General features: G+C 61.0%; 2 protein-coding genes across 2 annotated transcripts in view; one reads left to right on the top strand and one right to left on the bottom strand.

Annotated features, from left to right (window-relative positions):
* The window catches only part of Dstn (destrin (actin depolymerizing factor)), a 31,522-nt gene extending 29,727 nt beyond the window's left edge, over positions 1 to 1,795 (top strand). Inside the window, exon 5 of the mRNA XM_005380907.2 lies at positions 741 to 1,795. Within this exon, the coding sequence (XP_005380964.1) occupies positions 741 to 850 (110 nt within the window). The 3' untranslated portion in view covers positions 851 to 1,795. The remainder of the gene's footprint in view (positions 1 to 740) is intronic.
* Positions 1,796 to 4,523: 2,728 nt separating this feature from the next.
* The window catches only part of Rrbp1 (ribosome binding protein 1), a 33,041-nt gene continuing 15,051 nt past the window's right edge, over positions 4,524 to 22,513 (bottom strand). Inside the window, exons 3-23 of the mRNA XM_013512263.1 lie at positions 21,480 to 21,628; positions 20,526 to 20,648; positions 17,766 to 17,918; positions 16,928 to 17,046; positions 16,299 to 16,452; positions 13,491 to 13,629; positions 12,300 to 12,469; positions 12,155 to 12,189; positions 10,733 to 10,823; positions 10,273 to 10,365; positions 9,159 to 9,251; positions 8,982 to 9,065; positions 8,755 to 8,844; positions 8,208 to 8,300; positions 7,873 to 7,944; positions 7,371 to 7,466; positions 6,878 to 6,961; positions 5,772 to 5,867; positions 5,409 to 5,492; positions 5,157 to 5,255; positions 4,524 to 4,978 (exon numbers count right to left, since the gene is read on the bottom strand). Of these exons, the coding sequence (XP_013367717.1) occupies positions 4,940 to 4,978; positions 5,157 to 5,255; positions 5,409 to 5,492; positions 5,772 to 5,867; positions 6,878 to 6,961; positions 7,371 to 7,466; positions 7,873 to 7,944; positions 8,208 to 8,300; positions 8,755 to 8,844; positions 8,982 to 9,065; positions 9,159 to 9,251; positions 10,273 to 10,365; positions 10,733 to 10,823; positions 12,155 to 12,189; positions 12,300 to 12,469; positions 13,491 to 13,629; positions 16,299 to 16,452; positions 16,928 to 17,046; positions 17,766 to 17,918; positions 20,526 to 20,648; positions 21,480 to 21,628 (2,156 nt within the window). The 3' untranslated portion in view covers positions 4,524 to 4,939. The remainder of the gene's footprint in view (positions 4,979 to 5,156; positions 5,256 to 5,408; positions 5,493 to 5,771; positions 5,868 to 6,877; positions 6,962 to 7,370; positions 7,467 to 7,872; positions 7,945 to 8,207; positions 8,301 to 8,754; positions 8,845 to 8,981; positions 9,066 to 9,158; positions 9,252 to 10,272; positions 10,366 to 10,732; positions 10,824 to 12,154; positions 12,190 to 12,299; positions 12,470 to 13,490; positions 13,630 to 16,298; positions 16,453 to 16,927; positions 17,047 to 17,765; positions 17,919 to 20,525; positions 20,649 to 21,479; positions 21,629 to 22,513) is intronic.

A 22,513-nucleotide genomic window follows, 5' to 3' on the forward strand; every position in this document is an offset into this window, starting at 1 on the left:
GCTGGTGCTGTCGCTTTCTAAGAAAGCTACCGGCACCACATTGTGGTTCTCACTGCAAATGTCCTTTACGTGTGTGGTGTCCCTGCACCGGAGAGCTGGTTGTGTCCAGTCCAGTCGACTAAAGCAGCTGGGCCATTAAGCCAGGACCTGCCTTTTGACTTACTTTTATTGATGTATAACATACCCTTCTAAGTCACGGGCGCCCCATGAGTGCTGGCAGTCCGAATATCGTCATGATGCCCCAGGCCCTGCCCTGCCCTGCCCTGCCCTGCCCTCCCCTCCCCTCCCGCTGCTCTCTGTGAGCTTGTAACTAGCCAGGGCATGTGTGTGCTCGAGTGCTCCCCCCACTCCCACCCCTCAATGACATACAGGCAGACTTACACAGAACAGACGCTTGTCTCGTAGTATCGTGTTTGTGAGCAACATCCAGTTTGATGCATGGAGTTACCAGATTAATATTCCCTATTACTTGTGTGTAGTAGCTTTTTTTTTTCTTTTTTGGGGTTTTGTTTTGTTTTGTTTTGTTTTTTTTTCTGTTACCGGGAATTGAACTCATGACCTTGCGCTTGCCAGGCAGGCGCTTTGCGGCTGAGCTAAATCCCCAGCCCTTGTGTGTAGTAGCTTATGGGTTGTAAATAACACAGTTTGCTCATAGAAGTGAACTTTAAAAACAGATTGATATCATAAACAGTTAAGGTGCTGCCATAATTCTAAATAGGATTGTTGTTTTTCCTCTCCAGGCATAAAACACGAATGTCAAGCGAACGGCCCGGAAGACCTCAATCGGGCTTGCATTGCCGAAAAGCTGGGCGGGTCCTTGATCGTAGCCTTTGAAGGGTGCCCCGTGTAGCATCGTTCCAGTGCCACAGCCGAAAGCTTCCGTGTTTAACGTTACCCTCTTGCTCAATAAGTAAAGCAGATGCATTTACGCCAGGGTCTCACTGAGGGGAGCTGTCTTGTCATCTTTTAGAGTAAATATTCTATAAACCTGTGCAAATGCGGCCCTCAATAAACCTAGCATCCAAAGTATAATTGGTGTGACATGAAATTCTTACTGGCCCAATGCCTGTTTTGATGAGTTGACTTACAAAGATTTTTGTTAAGCTCAGGATTTTTAATAACAGTTCACAAAACAGTGTAGAGGCCATAGGAAGAGAATGGTTCTGTCTTTCTTTAACCTCTGCAGTTACTTTGTTTCTTTTGCTTAGAGAATTGATTATAAGCGGGTTAAAATTTTGGCCCAGAATTTTTCCTTGACCCACACAGAATGGGATGTTCCCTACCACGTACACACACTAACCCGCTAGCCGCAGGCCCCGGGCAGCCTTTAGACCTCCCCACTGCGCTCCAGAGCCTGCCTCGAAGTCGCCCCCACTGTGACTCTCACTCATCTTGCGAAGCCCGTCTCCAGGGGCGCAGCGTGGGAGGGCGTGGCTGTCCCCACACCTTGCATGGTGGTGTGGCAAAGGCCATGGGATGTCTAGTTCTAATGCAAATTAGGGCTCAGCTGTAGTCAGCTTTCTAGTGAAAATAATCTAGGTAGTCTAGGACACTGCACCTGCGGCTCCCTTAGAGCTGCGCACCCAGTACACGTGACGGCAAGAACCTCGGTGTTTCATCGGGTCTGGGAGAGCTGTTTCCTAGGCAGTCTGTCACTTGAGTAGGGAGCCGTGCCTAGTGACATGCGGATGTGCTTGTCCTTAACACCACAGGCATGAAATTTGAACAAGACAGAAGTGCACAGTCGATCTTAAAAGTAGTAACTGGCTTTATGTAATAAAGGAAGCATTGTTAACTTCTCTGGTGTCATCATTCACGTGTGAGTTGGGGATGGAGGGTTTTTGCCTTCTACAAGGGGATCCTGGGGTTTCTCACAGGGTCTCCGCTTCCGCCTTCTCTGGTTGAACGAGGAAGTTGGGAACCCTTTTCTTACTAACGTTTAAGCCAAGGCTAGGCTTTGGGAGGCAAAAGAAATCATGCTTTCATCAAAGCAGCTTTCAAGACTGGCTGGAAAAGGGGTGGCCACTTGTTCTCCCATCCAGAGCTGAGGGCCCAGGGCCACTTCCTGTAGGAGCAGCACGGAGGGTCATACCACACCAAGCCAGTGTCTCTACCCCTTTTCCTCCAGAAGTAGGGGTGCTGAAGGTTACTTCCAACTTCCCCACAGGCACCAGGGCTGGGGCCAGGCACCGTGCCAACAGCCCCTCCAGACGACCCGAGCAGCATAGGGTGTGGACTGCCGCATTATGGAAAAAGTAGGGGGCTGCTAGGGGTTCAGGTTCATCTGGTGGTTACCCCCTTGCCCCCACAAAGCAGCGGAGCCATTGTGAGTCTGTGTAAACATGACCAGAGTGACAGCAGAATGGTTAGTCCAGTGGTCCTCTCTTGGCTGATACAGGCTGTGCGTCCTCTGTCCATGGGCAGGCTGTGGCCCTGTGCACGCCTGTAGGTGGGTGCGCGACTGGTACCAGGTTCAGGGTGACACGTGTGGGTGACCAGCTCACTTGCCTTACAAGTGGTGGGACTGGGACAAACACTGGGTCTCCAGGTTCCTGGTCCTCAGCTGTTCTTAGCACCCTGGACAGTTCGGACTGCAGTCTGATCTGGATTCAGAGGTCAGCCTCGCTCAGTACCATGGGTGCGACTTCAGGGGACAAGCAGCACCAAGGAGGTCCTCTGAAGCCCTGTCTGCCTCACTTCACCCACAGCCTTGTTGCCATCCCCAACCTCTTCCAGGCCAGCATCCTCCTGTGAGGATACTTGCCCTGTGGCTGTGATCTGGGAGACCTTCACCTGGGGGAAGGTCCTGGGTGTCCCTGACACCTACAGGCTCAGGAAGCTATGTGACTGCCCAGTGAGCTGGGCCTCACCCCAAGTGGCCCCCAGCAGCCAGGGCTGTCAGGCCACTCCTGGGTTTTGCAGGGGATATTCAAGTGGCCTGTTTGCTGAGCCCAGCCTCTGCTGGCCGGGGGAGGGGGATGCCACTGTGCTCCAGGACTACTGGGCAGCTGGGAGGTCAGCAGGATGGTCTGGCGGGGGGCCTTGTCCTGAGGGCATGTCATCTCTGCCACCACCACCAGGCCATTGCTCCTACCAAAGCTAGCAGCTTCGTGACCCCAACTCCTGTGCCTCCAGTGGGGCCCCTCAGGACAGGATGTGCTTTCTGCTGCAGCGCGGACCCCAGCCCAAGGATGGCAGTTCAGTAGGGGCCTTGGTGTCCCCTCCTCACTCCCTGCCATGATAGACCGTCAACCTTGGGTTCAGCCACTACGTGCAGAGGAGTCCTGCCCCCATACCCCACCTTCCCGGAACAGTCCTCAGGCTCGGTCTCAGAGGGCACTGTGTAGTAGAGTCCTGCGCTGCTCAGGGTACAAGGCCTTGTGCCCCAGAGGAGTCAGTCTCCACCAAAGGCCACAGCCAAGCCAAGCTAGCACTGCAGCCTCAGCCTCCGTCTTCTGTCCCTCTTTCTTGCTCATCCTTTCACAAGACTACAGTGAAAACATCTGACCCAGGAGCTCTTGAACAAGTGTGACCATCACCTCACTTGGCCGGTATCCCGTTGCCTCCCTGCCATGTCCAAGATACCTCGTCTCCCTGTGGTCTCTAGCGTGAGCCCACCTTGCCTGGGAGCTGTTCCAGGTAGCTGGCACCTGTGCTCAGTGCCACATGGGCCCTGGCTGCACAGAGGCCCCTGTGGTGTACGCTGTGCTCCCGAAGAGCAGGAAGCAGCTTTGCCTCTACCTGGGAAGCGCGGCGGCCCTGGCTGCACAGAGGCCCCTGTGGTGTACGCTGTGCTCCCGAAGAGCAGGAAGCAGCTTTGCCTCTACCTGGGAAGCGCGGCGGCCCTGGCTGCACAGAGGCTGTAGCGGTAGCAGGAGGCTATGTGCCACGAAGCTTCAAGGGCCTGTGTCAGCTGACCCACAGGACTCACCCACCACCCTAGACCCAAACTTGCCACACTGCCCAGCTAAACCCTTAGGCCGCTGTCTTCAGGAGCTGCTCCCAGCCGTGTGGCCAGCGCTCTGCCCAGCTCCTGGAGGCTGCGTGGGGACATGGATCCTGTATTTGCTCCAGCAGCCCTGGGCACTGCCTGCTGGACGAGGAACCACGCCCCGAAGCCGACCCTATCTCTTGCAGATGGTCACTTGGAGAAACAGCCCCACCTCTGGCCATGTTACCCCTACCACACTTCCTGGGCCACCCAGGGCTCTGTGTCCCAACTCTCAAAATCTGTGTGGGTTTCTGCCTTGGCGGAGTGGGGGTGGTGGCCCTGGGTCTCCCCCACCCTGGAAGGACAGTGACCCCGGCTCTCTCCTAGAGTTCCCTGCCCTCCACAGCCTGGGCCAACCCCACCCTGCTCAAAGGACCTCTGTCCAGGGCTCACTGCCACAGGCCCTGCTCCCTTCCCCGCCTGGCAAGTGACAGACACACCGTGGTACAAGGGTGCCGCAGATCCCCTGGCTTGTGAGCCAGACCTACGCTGTGCTGCCCCGTGTGGCCCCAGCAGGAGACTCGAGACCCAGTGCCGGGCAACACGTCGGTTTAATGGCATCAACATCCAGGAGGTCACACACAGTTCCTTGCGGTGACGGGGGCAGGCTGTGGCCTCCAAGGACCCCCTCCCCGCCGCGTCCCAGCCCTGCCCCACTGAGGAGACTTGACATTGCACTGGCAGGCGTCGCCGGTCCCGGCCTCCCGCGCCCGTGTCAGGTCAAAGGCGCACTGGCGTCCGTGCAGGCAGCCGGGCCGCTCCGAGAATAGTGTTTCCATACGTGACAGGGTCTTGTGCAGCGGGGTCTGGAAGATGATCATCTCCGATGGCTTCTCTCGGAGCTTCTGGAAGTTGGGCCTGGTTCACGAACGCTGTGTCGTTGGTTCATTTGTGAGGAATGTGTAAGGCATTTTGGTAAGAGGAACAGTAACTTCTCTCCTCGGAGGCTCAAACAGAGGTGCCCTCCCTCGGGCCGCTGCCATCCTCCTGCAAGTACGGAGCATGTGAGGGGCGCTAGGCACAGGGCAGGGCACAGCCTACTGCTGTGGGACGATGCTCCCTCCCACGGGGCACCAGGGAAATGGGCCAGGCCAGTCTGTTCTCCTTATGCCGGGGCCACAACCCTGCAGTGCAGCCCGGGCTGACCCAGTCCAGCCTGTTCTACCTTCAGCTGTGCGACTTCCTCGGTGCTGGCAGACAACGGGGGACCAGCAGCACGCAGTGTCTCCAGGTCTTCCTGTAGCCGGCTTGCTGTGCTCCGTGCCTGTAGGGCAGCAGGCGGTCAAACCCTGTGAGCCTGACCAGGGCCACCCGGACCACCCAGGCCATGCAGGGCCAGCACCGGCTCACTCCTGGGACCCAAAGCCCAAAGCTGAGGGTCCCCAAGGGCTCCCAGGGCTGCAGGGCAGGGCCTGACCTCCTCCAACTCGGCCAAGAGCTTCTGCCGCTGCACCTGCTCCTCCTCCAGGGCAAGCTCCGTCCGTTCCAGCTGTGCTTGCAGCTGTGTGGAGACACGGGGCGTGACGTGGGCACCAAAAGGGGCCTGCGGGGCCTGGGGCCACTTCCTAGCTGCTTCCCAGCCCTGCTTTCCCCACCTATCCAGGGAGCGGGTGGCTCACAGGGAGGTGCTGAAGCAACCTCTGGAGCCACCAGGCAGGACCAACCCCAGGCAAGGCCTGCCAGCACTGCCCCAGCGATGGCCTCAGGGGCACGAGTGCCTTCCTATGCTGCTCCCAGCCTGGCCGACGGGGACAGGCATGAGGCCCAGTCACACTCTCACCTTCACAGGGTCTTGCTTGGCTGAGGGGGCTCCTGGGGACCCAGCCATGTCACCGTCTGACACGTGGCTCTGCATCTCACTCAACTGCTGCCTGACCTGAAACAGGGAGGGGCGAGTTTGTGCCGCATCCGACACAGGATACACTGCAAGGGGGCGCCCAGGTCCTCCTCGCTCTGAGCCTGCAGCTGCGCCAAGCAGCACCAGGGTCCCAAGCTGCTGAGACCCATGCTCTGCCTCGCAGCAGGACCCGACCCTTAAGAGATGCCCAATGACAGCGTATGCAGAGTGGTAACAGCCCGTGAGCCCCTAAGAACGCAGCCTGCTGCTGGGACTCTTCCTGGCATCCAGAGCCTATCAGGAGGTGACCACCCTGCCTCACGGGCTGAGGGTCCCATTCTAGGCCCTGCTCCTGGTTATCCCTGACCTTTATTCCCCACCATACCAACAGCAAAGCTACAAGGCTCCCCTGAGGTCAAGACATCCCGGAAATGTCTGTACTCCCCCCACCTGTTAGCCTCAGCCAGTGCCCCTGGCTAGGGACAGCCTGGGGGACATCTGCCCTCTGGTGCAGTGGCACCGCCAGCCTGGCACACTATACCATCACTTCCCAGATGCCAGTGCTGCAAGTCTCAGCCAAACCCCAACTGCTAAGATCCTCAGCCTGGGCCCAGAATCCCACGGTGCATGGGATCCAAGATTCTGAACAGCCCCATCCACTGCATGGTGCACCTTGAATGAGCGGCTCAGCCTAGCCTGGCACATGGGGTCTGCGGGCAGGACCCAAACTGCCCCCAGCACCGTCCCCAGCACCCAAAGGACTTGGCCAGAGATACAGGGCAGGCCCAGGAGGGACCTCAGTGCCTAGTCTCCTGCACTGCGGTAAGTGCCATCATAGGGGCACCCTCCAATGCTCCTGCCCCAGGGGCTGCCAAAGCCAGGGACTGGATGTGGCACCATGCTCCCAGCAGCCACAGGCAAAGCAGCTCTTCTGAGTGCAGGACCTTCTGAGTGGATGGCACAACTCAACTGGCAAACATACTGCGTGCGCATACCCACAAACAGCAGTGCCACCCCCCACGCCCCCGCCCAGCACGCAGCCCACCTACCAGGGCGAGCTCCTGGCTCTGCTTCTGGGCTTCACTCTTTGTGGCGTCCAGCTGAGACTGAGAATCTAACAGCAGCTGCCTCAGCTGGGGACACGGAGGAGAGAGGAGAGAGCAGGTCTGGGGTTAGCGCTGACACAGCCTCACGCAGGCGCACGCCCCACACCAGATGGGTATCTTCCTACTGCCACGGAGCCCCTTCTGGGGACGCCCATGTGGGGCCAGTGCACGGCTATCTCAGGCCTCCCTGAACACCTGCCTGCCGCGCCTTGTAAAAGGCCCAAAGCTAGAGACCCTGAGGAGGGCAGATGTGGCCGCAGCGCGGCTCCTGACAGGACAGGAATGGGTTTCGGGCCACCCCAGAGGGAGACGGCACCAGTCGGCTGGACACGGGGCTCAAGTGAGAGAGGCAGTGTCCACAGGCAGGGCTCATGGGACTGCTGCTGCCACGGGCCCACACTCGCCAGGCAAGGGCCACTCAGGGCAACAGCCTCACCCCTGCCACCTCCTTGGCGTAGCTCTGACACTCGGCGCTGGCGGCAGCCATGTGCTTCTCCAGCTCCGCCTCCAGCTGCGAGGTGTGCTTCCGTACCTGCGGGATGTGTTAGGCTTAGGTCAGCCAGCTGGACACTCCCCAGCACCCCTGCCCACCATACCCACAGGCCTCGGCCTAGCAGAGGGCAGCCCCCAGGTGCACATGCCAAGGGAGGCACCACGAGCCCCTTATCACCATGGCATCAGGACAACCAGCAGGAGCCCTGAGAGCACCCCTGCTCTGGGGCCAGGGCCGGGTGAGGCTGCACGGCCTGCTGTCTCCGGCCCCTGCAGTGGCAAGCACTGTGCATTACAGCAAGATGGCGTAAGAGCCCTCGGCTTGGCACAGAGCACCGTCACTGAGGACAGGGTCACGCGGAAATAAGGCAGGTGGCTCCATGATCACGTCACTTGCACAGGCTCATGTGACAAGGACAGCAGCTCGCAGCACAGGTCCTGCATACCTGATCCGAGCTTTCGAGTTCTCCTTTGAGCTTCTCTATGGTATCTTCGAGATGCTTCACTGTCAGCCGCGACTGCAGAAGAAGGAAAAGACCCTGTCATGCAGAGAAGCTGGGGCGTCTCTAGAACCATCCCCATGCAGGGCCAGCGGTGCCCACCCCTCCCCAGGTGGGCAGGTGCACTGGTGGCCTCCAGCAGCCGCTTCCTGGGGTGGCTGCAAGGGGTACAAAGCTGGAGGACAGGATTCAGCTGCCACTCTGCAACCTGAGGGGGGCCCTGACAATAGCCATGACACGCATCTCATGAATGACGGGGACATGGTGCTCGGGCTGCTTACCTTCTGCAGCTCCTCCTCCTTGGCGCCCACCTTGGCCTTCCACACCTGCTCCTCCTCCTCTACGCTCTTCTGCAGGTCCTTGAGCATGCCCTCCTGCGGGACAGCGACAGTCAGGCGGCGCCCCACCAGCACACTCCTGTCACCACCGCCTGCAGCACCAGCTCTGAGATGGCACCGCTCCAAGTGGGTGTGGGCAGAGCCACTGCAGGGCACACTGGAAACAAGGCCTGCGACCTGAATGAGGCTGGCAGGACTCTGGCACTGTGGGCTTTGGCACCAATGCTGACCACATCGATGACCCAGGACAGGGCTAGGTAGACCCAGCACCATCTGCCCTTGCCCAGTGGGTCTTCCTCTGTCGCTTCTCCCGGCAGAGGCCAGCACTGACCACCCTCAGCCCTCTCCTCCTCTCCTCGCTCAGACACCATGAACCCTCAGAGCCCTGTGTGTCACCGTCCCTTCCCTTCCAGTGGGCCTCGGGAAGCAATCTCCCAAGGCGCCAGGCGCTTGCCCGCCCCAGGGGATCCTCGCTGCCCTGGCTGCTCACCGTCTCGGCCAGGATGGAGCGGTATTGGTCACACTCAGCCTGAAGGCTGCTCTGGGCCTCCTCAGCCTCCTGCAGCTTAGAAACCACGTCCTGTGGGTAGAGGGAGGACAACATCTGGTCAGCCCTATGTAGCTCTCTCCATGCTACCTGGACCGCCAGGGCTCCTCCTGGGGTGGGAGAGCTCATGGGGTAGGTACCCTGTCCTGGGCCTGCTGCAGCCAGCTCACCTGAGGGGGCTCTGCAGGAGCTGACGAGGCCTTCAGCAGCTCGGGGCCCCTCGCTCTGAGTTCCTGCAGCCACTCGCTGTAACTCTGCAAGGAGACACAGGGTGAGTCTGGGGACCCACGCTGGGCAGGGGCAGGGGCAGGGGCAGGGGCAGCAGGGTCCTGGCACCACCCACCGACCTGGTGCGCTGAGGCGGAGAGCTCGGGGAGCAGTGCCTGCAGGGCCTCCCTGGTCTGCGCCTTCATCAGGTGGAGCTGCTTCTCAGAGTCCTCCTGGGGGTGGGGGACAGTGCTCAGCCTCCTAGCCAGGGCCGCATCTTGAGCTCTTCAGGGCAAGGACTCGGACCCGAGGGAAGGCCAGGCTCACGGAGGCCCGGTGTGAAGAGGTAGAGGAAAGCCACGGCCCAGGGTACCATGGGCAGGACCAATGTAGGGTAGAAATGGGGCCCCGAGGGGTTCACCCCACAGTGCAGAGGGGAGGGCACCGGCAGCACCTCGTGGCAGAGGTGAGGCCTGCTGCCCATGCCGCACAGAGCCGGTATCCCTCACCCGCCTCAGGAAGAGCCTGTGGCCCCGCTCACAACACCAAAGTGGGACCAGAGACAAAGCCTGGACTGCAGTGTCCCCTGGGGACACAGCAGAGTGTCGAGGGGTGACTGCAGGGACTTCCACTCACACCAAAATTCACCTCATCTAGTCATCTGTAACCAACACCCAGTATCCCCGGAGACTCGCACCAGCGGGGAGCACAGGACTCCGCTGAGGAGGGACACCCGCCGGCCATGCAGCCCGGCCTGGCCCCCCTAGCTGCCCATCCCCCAGTGAGATCCCGGCCTTGTGCCCACCACTCAGCCAACTTCTGTCCTCATCTACCCGGTGACCACGGGCAGGCAGTGATGGCTCTGGTCACAGCCTCTGCCTCTGCCTCTGCCACGGGGTGGCCAGGTGGCTCCAAGGTCACTACTGCAGTGACAGCACTCTCAGCACGCCATGGCCAGCCTTCTGTCCTGCCTGTCTTGGGCTCCTCATGCTGTCCCCTCAGGCCACCAGGGACAGACACTGCCGTGTGAGAGTGCTGGGAGGAACAGCCTTCCACAAGGGACAACAGAGACGAGAAGGGCGGGTGTGGGGTGGCCACCGCCTCTGCACGGTGATGCTGGGCCCAGACACCAAGAAAGCACGGGACAAGAGCACCCCACCTCCCTGGCCCAGCTGTGCCCTCACCCCGAGGGGAGACGGGGGAGCAGGTGGATGGTGGGGCCTAGGGACACTCAGCCTGAGGCGGGGCTCTCACCTTGGCCTGCGTCAGCGTCTGCAGCTTCTCTGCGCAGGTCCTCTCGGCCAAGGCCAGCGCCTCCATGGCCTTCCAGTTCTTCTCCCGGAGGTCCTGGGGGAGAAGAGGGTGCTCAGTGGCCCCAGGGCCCAGCCAGGACCTTCAAGGAATGCAGCCCTTTCCCTGGCCCGCCGTGCGCCACTTCACTCAGCACAGGGCGCTGGCCGCCCGCACGAGAGGACTGAGGGTAGAGGGACGCAGCACAAGGGCAGCACGGCACAGGCGGGCTGCCACCTGCTCGGGATGACCACGCGCCCAGGGCAGGCCAAGCGGCACGCTGTGGCACCGGCCCAGGAAGGCACCTGCGCACACGGAGGCAGCAGAGGAGATGGGTGGCACCCGCACACAGAGACCCAGGAACGACGATGAGAGGACCTCGCCTGTCCTGTCCTGGGCCCTGCCTGGCCCTGATCCCACTCACGTTGTTCTTCCCCTTCTGCTGCTCCACGGCCTCCCTGAGTTCGGTGGCCTCCTTCTCCAGATGCGACACCTGTGACTCCAGCTCCCTGAGCCTGAGGGACACAGAGAGGTCACTGCCTGGCTCTGAGTCTGTATGGGGAGCCCCCGCCACCGGCCTCCCCGAGGCTCCACGCAGCCACAGCCCGCACACAGTGACCGGGCAGGTAGCCACCTTGATGTGCTTCTGGTGAACAGAGCCACTGCCTGGTCCTACTGTGTCCCCCAGGACTGCCCGCTGGCCCTTCCCCATCCCTGGCAAGGTGTCGGGCTTGCCCCCACATCCTGTCCTGATGCAAGGACCCAGGGGCTTCAGCCATTCTCGCTGTTGGAGGCAGGGCTGATGCTACAGAACCGCCCCCCGGCACGAGCCTGGAAGGACCACACTGAAATGCCCCCTTCCCATTAAGGTTGAGGACAGATGGGAGACCAAGGACGCATGGGCTCTCAAGCCCCAAAGTGGCCAGAGCTGGCCTGAACCACTAGAGAGCTGCCACCAGCCTGGCCTGATGGGGACAGGATGCCCGGTGCCCCTCCTAATGCACATGGGCGCTGGCTGCAGCATCAGCATGGGCTACTGTCCTGCCTGCCCTGACAGGTGTGGACATGGCGCACACTGTCCGCATTTGATCCTGGGTACAGCTTGCAGCTGGCCTTGCTCACCCTCGCCACAGAACCCTGACCACCCTCAAAGCCCCGTGGGGATCTGGACTCTCCCTGGAGTTCCCGCACCATGCAGCAGCTTCTCCAGCACCATAGCCCCAGAAAACGTTGTGCAGCGTAGTGCCAGGGACAGACAGCCACACCCTGGGCGGCCGCTGCCAGGCACAGAAGGTGTGGGGAGGAAGCACCATCCTCCACCCCAAATAGTATGGGAGATGAACTGCTACAGGGGGAAATAAACCATGTGAGGTGCAAATCAGAACCAACTCTGTCTGCAGCAGGACTCAATTATCCTAGTGATCCACTGGGTGGCCCAGGAATGACCTCAGAATACAGAAGCAAGAGCCCCAAAACACAGCCCCTGTAGCCCATGGTCATGGAGGGGAGGTGGGCAAGAGGCCGGGTCGCAGGTCCCAGCTCTTCTCTCCCCAGCCCTCAAGCTGGTGCCAACTGGGAACCATACTAGGGCCCAGGGAGACGCATCTGCTGGGCAGCTCAGGGACAGGGACACTGGCAGCTTGTGTGAGTACTTGGAGAGCTGGACCCTGCCCACGGTGACAGCCCAGTGTGGTGACAGCGAGAGCCCCTGCCTGATTGGGATTTTCCACCCCCAACGGAAGGAGACACACACGGCCTGGCAAGGCCGACGTCCTTCCCACCCTGTCCCCTACTCTCTGGTCCCTGAGAGACACAGTAGTGGGCCTCTTCCCTGGGGGAGCCTTACCGTGTCTGCTGCTGCTCGGCCTCGGCTCGGCTGACCTGGAAGAGACAGAGAGCACCTGGGTGCCCAGAAGACCCCCATGGGCAGCAGCTGGCCCAGGAGACACCCACCCACTGCCCTCTGCCCTGCGCCTGGAAGAGGGGCTGACCTGGGCGTCCCGGGCCTGGCCCGCCTCCAGCAGGGCCTCGATGGTGCGCATGCGCTCAGCCAGCTGGGTGTTCTCAGCCCGCGCCTCTTGGAGCTGGCTGTGGAGCCCCCGCAGCTCCTCGCCCTTGCTCTTCACCTCTGCTTCGGAGGCCTGCAGCTTGCCGTGCAGCTCTGTCACAGGAGGGAAACAGTGACCAGGGGCTGGAGCTGCCAGGGACACGGCCACTGCCTTCCCACACACCAGGGCCCCTCTCTGCCTCCTGTGCCCCAAGCCTCGACCCAGGAGTGACTCATCAGCTGCCACACCTGGCAGCACAGTCCTGGGGCCCCAAGGAGAAGGAGCAGGAGGCAGCAGCAGCAGAGGACGTCACGGCTACAAGTGTCTCCAGTGGAAGTCCCTAGAGTTTCATTCTCTCTGAGACTCTGGCTCCTGTTCCGAGACAGGAACAGGAGTGACACGGCCCCTCCCACTCTAGGGGGTGTCCTACCAGGAGATGGGAGAAGCCCCCAGGCCCTAAGCAAGGGCCACACGCCCATGACACTGCACCCTGGCTGCCATCCTCTGTTGCTGAGCGCGGGGCTCCCTCACCCACCAAGGCCAGCTCTTCCCCTTGGGACCCCTGGGTGGCCAGCACCAAGCCCTGCTGCCCCAGGCCACTCTTGTGCCCAGTCATTCTGCACCCGGCACCACGGTGTCCTGCTGTACAACCATCCTGTCACGCAAGGACAACCTGACCTGTCATCAGGCCACACTGGCCACCAGGCGGCCGTTCTCCTTGGAGCATAGGCTGGCCTCTTTGGGATACTACCTACCACCATCCTGACCCAGGCTCAGACACCGCTCCTGCCTCAGAGAGGCCCCCAGGGCCAGAGCCGCACCTGGCCTCGGGGGGAGCCCCCACCCTCCTTTACACACGAGGTTTTACTTAGAAAGCCAGGGCTGTCTGCTCCCACCTTGTCTGCGGCCACTTCTGCCCAAGCAGCAGAGCTGGGCCGTTGTGGCACAGACCAAATGTCCTGGCCATGGGTCTCTTCGCGAGTCACGCCTTGTATAGAGGGCACCGCTGTGTGACCCCCATCCCTGTGGGTGGCACTGCTGCCAATCCAGGCCCATCAGCAGCCAGGAAGTATAGCATGGAGTGTTTGGCCCTTGCAGACCTGCCCCAGACCACCAGACACGCCCGTGCCGCACCTGCCAGCCGCTGCTGCTGCTCCTGGGCCTTCTCGGCATCAGCCCGCAGGCTGGCGTGGCTGCTCTGAGCACGGCACAGCTCCCGGCTGAGCTCGTCCAGGCGCTTCTGCAGGGCCTCCTCACTCTCCTTGTGGGACACCTGGGACAAAGGGGGCAGTGAGGAGGTGGCCCACGTGGGAGTCCACCCTGGAGGATCAGAACCGGCGAGACCTCGCCCAGGCCGGCAGCTCAGGGCCCGAGTGCCCTGCCTCCTCCTCTTTAGGATTCAGTGCTTTTCCACTCTTAAGGAACTCCCGAAGCCACGCTTGCAGCAAGCCTGTGGAGAGACGAGTCTGACCCCGGCCCAAGGCAGAGCTGTGGCGAGCGAGCACGCACAGTCCTGTGTCCGCAGTTCTCCGCTGCCACTTCCAGTCAGACTAAACCACGGGAGACCGCCGCCCTGTGGCCACCTCTGGTCCCTAGAATAGGCCATGTCCTCGGACACAGAACGCTGGCTCAGACCTCTGTCCTGTGGGTGGGTCTATGTGGCCCACGGAGCTCTGCTTGCCCCTGTTAGTCGTCTCCCAGGGCCCCTGTGCTGGCCTCTCGGGTGGAGGTGCCAGGCGAGGCCCTAGTTCCCAAAGGGTGGCACTGGCCACAGTACGCAGCTCATTCACCAGGTGGGGCTGCATGCGAGGGCCCAGCCCACGCCAGCTCTGGGGCACTTAAGTGAGGCTCTGGTGGCACCTCCAGCTGTCTCCCCAGCCACTATCACCCATGACCCATCTGCAGTCTCTTAAGGCTCTGCTCGGGAACCCATCAGCAGGACCCCTCCTGCCCCAGCTCCTCACGGGAGACCCAGCACACCTGCCTTAGGACTCAAGGCCACAGTGGTTCTTGCCAGGGAGGACAAGGGCCTGGCACCGCCCACCACACGAAGCAATTCCGAGAGTTGCACCCCAGCCAACAGGCCAGCTAGGGGCTCCAGAAAGTGCTCCTGGCTCTCCGAAGTTCCATCCCTCCACCAGGACGGGGAGCCAGGACAAGAGTCCCGAGGGTAGGTACCCTTTCTTCCCAGCTGATCCCACCAAAATACCTGGGGAGCCAGGCCAGGCACCAGGGTGGGGTCCACTCCCTGATGCCCAAGCTCTGGGACCAAGGTCAGCATTGGAGGCCACACCACGCTGTCCCGAAAGAGCTGGCGGGCAGTGCAATGACCACTAACCAGAGACAGCAGATGGCTAGAGCCTCTGGTTGGCTGCAGAGTAACTAGAAGAGCCCAACCCGCTCCACCTTGGATGGTGCTGGGGTTTGAACCTGGGGCCTGTGCTCCGGGCTATATTCCCAGCCCTTTCTGATCTTCAAGACAGGGTCGCATTAAATCAAGTTGCCCAAGCTGGGCTTTGATCTTGTGATTCTCCTGCCTCAGCCTCCTAGAATGCTGAGATGACAGAGTGCTTCTCTGGCCCTTCAACAACCTCAATCCAGGTCCAACTCAGAGAGTTCCAGATGGGAGTGTGTGGGCCACACTGACTTGGTCTGCCGGGCCCCATTCTGACGTGAGGCACTCCCAGGTATGGCCCTGCTCAGCCTCAGACACCCGGTGTGCACCAGCTGTTGGGGAGCTGGCTCTGGGTTCACTGTCTGGACGTGGACAGCTGGGTCTGAGATCAGCAGTGACGGCCAGGACCGCCTGGCAATGGGGCAGCCACATACCAGCTTCCCTGGCCACTGTGGCATCAGAATGGAAATAGTGGGCCCTACCATCCTACCCTGGCTGTGGCCAAGGCCAAGGCCTACAGTACAGGAGACACTCAGACTGTGTGGCCAACTTGTGAGAGCCAGGGCCGGGCCTCCTCCGGGGTGGGTCATCATAGGGTGCCACACGACGGTCCTAGTTAGCTTCCCCAGAGCCACCTGAGGGCCTCTAACACAGACATGCCAGGTCCACCTGGGGCCCGGGCTCCCACTGAGGGCAGCCTGCTCCACAGGAAGGCAGGAGACGTGAGTCAGCCGCCTCGCTCCACGTCAGTAGTCATGTGTGCTCATGTTCTCTGCTTGTCCCCTGCACACGCTCAAAACCCACCTCGCGAGCTCCCGGCCAGTGCCAGCGTCTCTCTCAGCAGAGAGCAGGACGGCATGATCACTCTGGCCCAGCAGAATTCCAGGAGGGCCAACTGGCCCCGCTGTGGCCGAAGGGGCACCAGATGCCCACTGGGGCTAAGGAAAACCTGATGCAACCCAGGGCCCTCGGGGACAGCACTCTGGGGACAGCCTTCCTCTCTCCGGGACAATGGGTCCCTTCCCAGGGAGCAGCTGGGGAAGAAGCCAATCTGCTGGCCTTGGCCTTGACCCGGAGGCTGCACTGGGGCCATCAGCTTGGGGCTACTTACTGTTCCCCAGTGCCACAGGGCTCAAGGCTGGAGGACAAAGAGCTCTGCAGGCAGACCCAGGGTCCACGCACTGACCACCGGGTCCTGGGGCAGCTGCCCAACGTCACTATGCTGCCAACTTCCTTACAGGTGAACTGCAGACACGGGCAATGCCGAACAGTGCTGTCCTGTGGGGTCTCGATGAGCTGACTTAACACGTGTAAAATGCTAAGGCTGCCAGGCTTGTCGGCACAACTTGGGAGAGGCTGAGGCAAGAGGCTCACTGGAGCCAACCTGGGCTACATACTAAGCTCAGGAGCAGCCTGAGCTACATACTGAGACCCAGGCTCGGCGGGGGCAGGGAGACCTAATGTGGACAGGTGCTGTAGCACTGCCCATCTCCAGCCGTCGGGCCAGCTGAGAGGGGTGACCACCCCAGTTGTTCGCACACGCTCACCTGCAGCTGCATCATCTGCTTCTCAAAGGTGGCCGCCTTCGCTTCCAGCGCCTTGCGCTGCTGCTCCTCCTGCCGGGACATCTCCGCCTTCTCCACCAGCTCCTTGCTGGCCTTGCCCAGCTCCTGCCGCAGCTTCGCCAGCTCTGCATTCTGCCTGCAGGACAGTCACAGCCTGAACCACGGGCAGCAGGGGCTGGGAGCAGGGACACCCACCGGTGGGCACTCAGCCAAGGGGACTTGGTGAAGGCCCTTGTTCACCAACAGCCAAAGGGTTGGGGGTTTGGTGGAGATACTTCCCCAACACAGCACACAGGACAGAGTGCACCATGTGCCCTGCAGCACCCACGGGCGCCCCTCCCAGACCCCACTCAGCCTCCGCGCTCTGGGCCACACCCAGAGGCCTTCCAGAGATGCCTGAGACGCTGTGCAAGAGCTGTGCAGGGGCTGGGCGAGGACGGCTGTCAGGAAAGTGAGCCACACAGAGGACAGAAAGCAAGACCGCTGTGCTGGGGGAGCGGGCACACACAGGCGGCCACGTGCTCACACCGGACTCGCACGCAGCGCTAGCCACACCTCTGCCCTCTGGAGGGCACCTGCACGTCCTGCAAGGGCTGTGGACGCGCACTTACTTGCTCTCCACCTGGCTGGTAGCCTGGTTCAGGGCGTCCCGCAGGATGGAGTTCTCCTGTTGCAGGCGGGCCAGCTGGGTGTTGGGGCCGTTCTCTAGCTGCTCCTGCAGCGTCCGGATCTGAGAAGTCGCGAGGAGGTGTCAGAGTGCAGCTTGGCAGCACGCAGAACTGAGTTCTGGGCTGGGGTTAGCAAGGGCACAGCTCACAGAGGGAGCAGCCCACCCCCAGGAAGGCCCTCTCCACATGGAGGCTGCAGGAGCCGGAAAACGAGTGGCTGTCGGGCTGCTCAGCGCCAGCCCAGGGGCTCCCGGCCCAGCACTAGCAACGCTGGCGGTTCACACTCGCTCTGCACTCCAAGCACAACTGCCCCAAGGGTACTCGGCTACCACAAGCCACAGCCAAGCTACCCCAAGGGAGCCTCACTTCCTGCCCTGTGAGCCCCATTGTCCCTCAAGACACGCAGCCACACAGGGAGAAAGCGCCAGCGGCTGACAGCGACACAGCCTCCACGGGCCACTGCCCCAGAACGGGGTTTCCAGACCTCTTGCTTTGAGGGATCCTCCAGCTGCACGGGGAGGAGGCAGGTGGCAGCAGCCCAGCCTCATAGAGGCCAAGAGCCTGTACCACAGGGCCGACCCTTGAGCACGGCGCTCTTGGCTGCAAAATGCAGTCCACACCTTTCCGCTTGGTTCATTTTTGCCACCCTGGGGACCCAGCCCAGGGCCTCTGAGCTGAGCTACATCCTAGCCCTTTTCAGTGCTCTGCCATCTTGAGAAGGGGGTTCTCGAAGTCACCAGATGGTCACCCTGGAGCAGCCCGCCCGGCCCGCAGTGCTCACCTTGCCCTGCAGCTGCTGCACCTCCTTCACGTGCTCGCGGTAGCTGGCCTGCATGCGCGCCTGCACGGCTGCGATCTCCTGTTCCCTCGCCACCAGCTGCTTCTTCACCTTGGCCTCCCCGGCAGCAGCCTTGGCCTTCTCCGCAGCCATCTCCTGGAGGAGCGGCAGACAGGGCGATCAGAAGTGGGCTCCTTTACTTCCATTGGGGTGGGGCTGGGGTGAGCGAACTCCCAGTGGAGCTGGTTTTCTGGTCCAGGCTGAGAGGGGAGACTCCACATGGCCACCATGCCCATTACACAACCAGCTCTCTTTGGGCACTTTCTTTTGGGTTCTGGTTATACTTTGTTTTTCTGTGATTCCACGGGTGGAACCCAGGACCTTGCACATACTAGTCAAGTGAGCTACACCCTCAGCCCTTTTACTTTTATCTGGACACAGAGCTTTGCTAAGTTATCCAGACTGTCCTTGAACTTGTGATCCTTCTGCCTCAGCCTCCAAGATAGCTAGAATTACAGAGTGTGGCACTGTAGCCAGCTTTCTGGTCACTTTCTTCCCTGCACTGTTCCCCAGGCTTGCTGTGGAAAGCCTTGGCCTTGCACATAAAAGTGGAACTGACTCTTTCTATGGCGCCCCTGGAGCTCAGCTCTGGTGTCCCCCAGGGCTCCAGGGCTCCAGCCACTCTGATTCAGAGCCCAAGGTCCTTCAGACCCTGCAGCTCAGGCGCAGCAAGGCTATAGCACAGAGCCTGAGTCAGGATGGAGGCTCGGGGAGGGCCGTGGAGTGTGCGGAGTTTAGTGGAGCCTCCTAGACTTATCCCCACACCGTCCCTGAGGACCTGGCAGCTGGCCTGGCTCTCCTGGCCTGTGAGCCTATGAGCTCCTGTGGCCAGAGGTAGACTCCCTGTGAGTCTGTGTGTGTGTGGCGGGGGTGGGGGACAGATCCTAGGAACGAGAGACAAACTCCGCTCCTAGGAGAGAGAACTGTGGGCGGGGCCAGAGCGCAGCACAGGGCCATGGATCTCAGAGGAGCCCCCACTTCCCAGAGGGCCGGTCACCCTGAGCAGTGCTGGGCTAGAGGCAGGATGGAGTGGGAAAGACACCATTCATCAGGACCCAGGAGCCTGAGCCTAGAGCACGGCACCAGCACAGGGAGGAAGCAAGGCCGAGCCGCAATCCTTCACTAAGTACAGGGGGTGATGTAACCGCCCCTGGGGGAGACCAGAGGGTGGATCCCGAGGCTCAGCATCCCAGGGACCAGGGGCAGGTAGGTGACCCCTCACTGCAACAGTGACCTCTGTGTAGCACAGGGACAGTGCTCCAGAAGGCTTTTTTCTTTTTTTTTTTGGCTTTTCTCTGGTACCGGGAACCGAACTCACGACCTTGCGCTTGCCAGAAAGGCGCTTTTGCCGCTGAGCTAAATCCCCAGCCCCTCCAGAAGGCTTCTGAAGGAGGAGGCCAAACTGAGTCTTACAGGATAAGGAAGTATCTGGACAGCCACAGCAAAGGCACAGGAGGCCAAGAGAAGGGGGAGCCACAGCAGGCTAGAGGGGAGAGCATCCAGGAGAAGCAGGAAGGGCCTGAGGATGGCGGGGGTGGGGAGGCGCAGGTACAGATGTGGCAAGTGTCATTCTGCATGCAGACTTGGGGCCCAGGGCTGCGGCACAGTGGCAGAGCTTGAGGGTCCTCTTGGGAAGCATCAGGGAACCCAACAAGGCCTCCTCAGACTGCAGAGAGGGACACACCCATGGCTGGATCTGACATTCAACTTCAACTCTGAGCCAAGGCCCATGCAGGGGAGACAGGAAAGGAGAATTGCCAGGGGCAAATTCTATGGCCACAACCATGCCTGCAAACCTGGTGAGGGTGCCCTGGGGTTGCCTGAAGTTTTAGACTTTGGTGTGAGTCCGTGGAGCCCCAAGAGATGTGCTGTGGGACCAAGAGGAGGACTACCTCTCAGGAGCCAGGCATGGACCCACAGCTTCTGGGAAGGCCAGCAGGGCCACATGCCGGGACCAGAGACAGAGGCCCTGGGGACAGAAGCCCCCAAGGCCAGTCCTTTTCTGTCCCGCTCCTGGATACACCACCCAAAGTCTCATCCTCCCCGCCCCCGCAGTGTCTTCCTTACAGAGGCATCCAATTCAGGACAAGAAAGCAAACTGTCTCGCTTCCAATTCTTATTGAGCAGCTGGAGGCGCCCACAGGGAAGGCTGCAGATGGGCTGGTGTAGACATCGGTGCAGGGGACACTGGGGCACCAGAGCTCCTCAGGAGAGACCCCCCAGTACAGAAGGGGGCCGGGCCCAGGCGATATGGACCTGCCAATTGCCACTGAGCGCACACCTGCCCTTCCCAGCCAATGACCAATCCCAAGGTGCCAGTGTGTCCCTGCACATTGCTCCACGGCCATCAGGATAGGGACAGAGGCCACCCCTCCACTCTGGCCCCACCTCTCAAGCAAACAACCCATGGGACGGCCAGTGACAGCCTGCTCAGGTCATCCCCCCATCACAAACTGAGGTCCTTCCTGGATCCCATGTGTTCTTAAAGCCACCATGAAGGGACCCCTACCCAGGCATCTCCCCATAGCAGATAACTTCAGCTGCATCACCCAGGGCTGGAGAACAGCCACTGCCCGGCAGCAAGCGGGGAAGACAGAAATCTCCACCTCAGAGCCCACCCTGAGCCGCGGCCGGGACCAAGGGCAGCTGTGACCTTGGGGTTCAGGGACCCAGAGAGGGGAGGCTTCCTGGCTCAGGCTGTACCTTGTTGAGCTCCCTCAGTTTGCTCTTGGCCACTGCCGCATCCTCCTGCTCTGTGGCCAGCAGCTTTTCCTTCTCATCCAGCTGGCGTTTCAGAATCGCCACAGGGTCGCCCTTCTGAGTGGCCTGAAACACCACAGAGCAGCGTTAACACCCAGCCTGTCCACACCTCAGCCGCCCAGAAGGGAGCAGAGGCTCGCACACCTGCCAACCAGGAAAAGGCTTTAAGGGCAGCCATCCCACCCCATCAGACACACGTGAGGAGGTGGCACTGCGCAGACACCAGCCTGCTGGGGCTCCACAGGCCCTCGTGTGCCCAAATCCCGAGTGCCCTTCAGGCCCATGGCGTCTCCACACCTGCTGAGGCAGGGCCCACAGTCTGGGAGCCCCTGGCAGCACTACATGAACAGGTCAGGGGGGAAGCTCTGGGGGCAGTGGCCTGAGCACCCTGGGTAAGGAGCCCCACGTCACTGGGACCCAGGGACATCAAGGAGTACAGTGGCCTTGGGAGGCAGCCCGAGCCTGGTTCTCAGAATGCCTGCCAGCACTCTACTGGCCTCTACTCTCCAGCGGAGTCACTCCAATCCCAGACCAGGCTAAGACGAGCATGTGCACACGTCACTTCAGGACCGGAGCTTGGGGAATCGGCACTGTTGTGCTCATCACAGGCTCCCTGGACCTTCCCCTCCACAGCCCGGGCCACAGTCACAAACTCACTGGGCCCAGCTCCTCTGACACCCAGGCCCTGGCTCCACCCTCGACAGTGTCCTATTTGGGCGGCAGGTGACCGCACACTTGAGCAGGGCAGCGGCACCGGGCTCCTCTGGGAAGGAGCACCAGAGACGCTTTGGGTCTTCTCTCTGCAGCTCAGCAGGCTGGGGGAGGCTGGGTGGGTTGGAGGCTGCAGGGAGAGGCAGAGGGACAGCTGCAGTGCGGCCCAGGGCAGGGGACACCCACCTTGTGCCAGGTGTCCTGGAGGACGCCGGCCTTCTCTGACAGGATCTCGATGAGCCGCTGGGCCTCACCCTCGTTGAACGCCATGCTTCCGACCATGGAGACCAGCGACTTGTAGGGCAAGTAGAGAGGGCTGTCTGCATCAGGGGGCCCTGGGGTGGGAAGAAGCAGGGTTTACATTCACACCCAAAACGTCTGATATGGCCAGAAGGCCCCTCAAGAGGGTCTGGTGCATGACTGCACAGCGCCAGCAGACTGGAGTGGGGGCTAGCTTGGGCCTCCTCCTCTTCATGCCGAATGATGGGCCTGCACCATCTAACTTGCCCAAAGACAGTGACTGACTGCCCGGGCTGTAAGGATCTCTTATCATCACCAAGATGTCCCAAACAAAAGTTAAGCAAGATATACTTTCCTAAAAAGTTATTTTTCCTTCCTTCTTTTTCTAGCAAACGTCTTGGGTCAGCTCTCAGCCTGTGGGGGTCAGCACGACGTTTCCACGCGGCAGTGACCTAGCCTTATGGTCCCGGGACCCTGACTAATCTGCAGACCACACACCCGAGCCACAGAGCAGGATGGATGGCCAGAGGGGCTGGGTCCACACACCTAGGTCAGAGCCCATCTCCACCTCTTCGCGGGCGAAGTCAAGGCAGCCACAGGTCTGGGAGAGGCAAAGTTGAGCTGGGTTCCTTCAGGAGGGGCTGTGTGCTCGCTCGCTCGCCAGCCCACAAGTGAGGCCTAGGACAGAGCCCCTAGCCAACAGCCACCTCTCACTGTGGAAGAGCTCCCAACCACCCTCGCCACACATACACAAGTGCACACAAGCGTTTCCCTCTCATCCTGGCTCTCAAAGCAGCAGCCTCAAAGGCAATAGAGGCAAAACTCCACGGCAGCCTCACAGCAATTCCTCCTGTGGAGGCCTGAGGCCCACGCCCTCCCCACCCCTCCACAGAGGCTTGAGAAGCCAAATGCACTGAAACAAAGGGAACAGAGCAGCCTGCAGCCACACCGGATGGGGGGCAGGGGAGGGGACCAGGAAG

The sequence above is a fragment of the Chinchilla lanigera genome, unplaced genomic scaffold, assembly GCF_000276665.1.
Source record: "Chinchilla lanigera isolate Chin_1 unplaced genomic scaffold, ChiLan1.0 scaffold00014, whole genome shotgun sequence".
Lineage (NCBI taxonomy): Eukaryota > Metazoa > Chordata > Mammalia > Rodentia > Chinchillidae > Chinchilla > Chinchilla lanigera.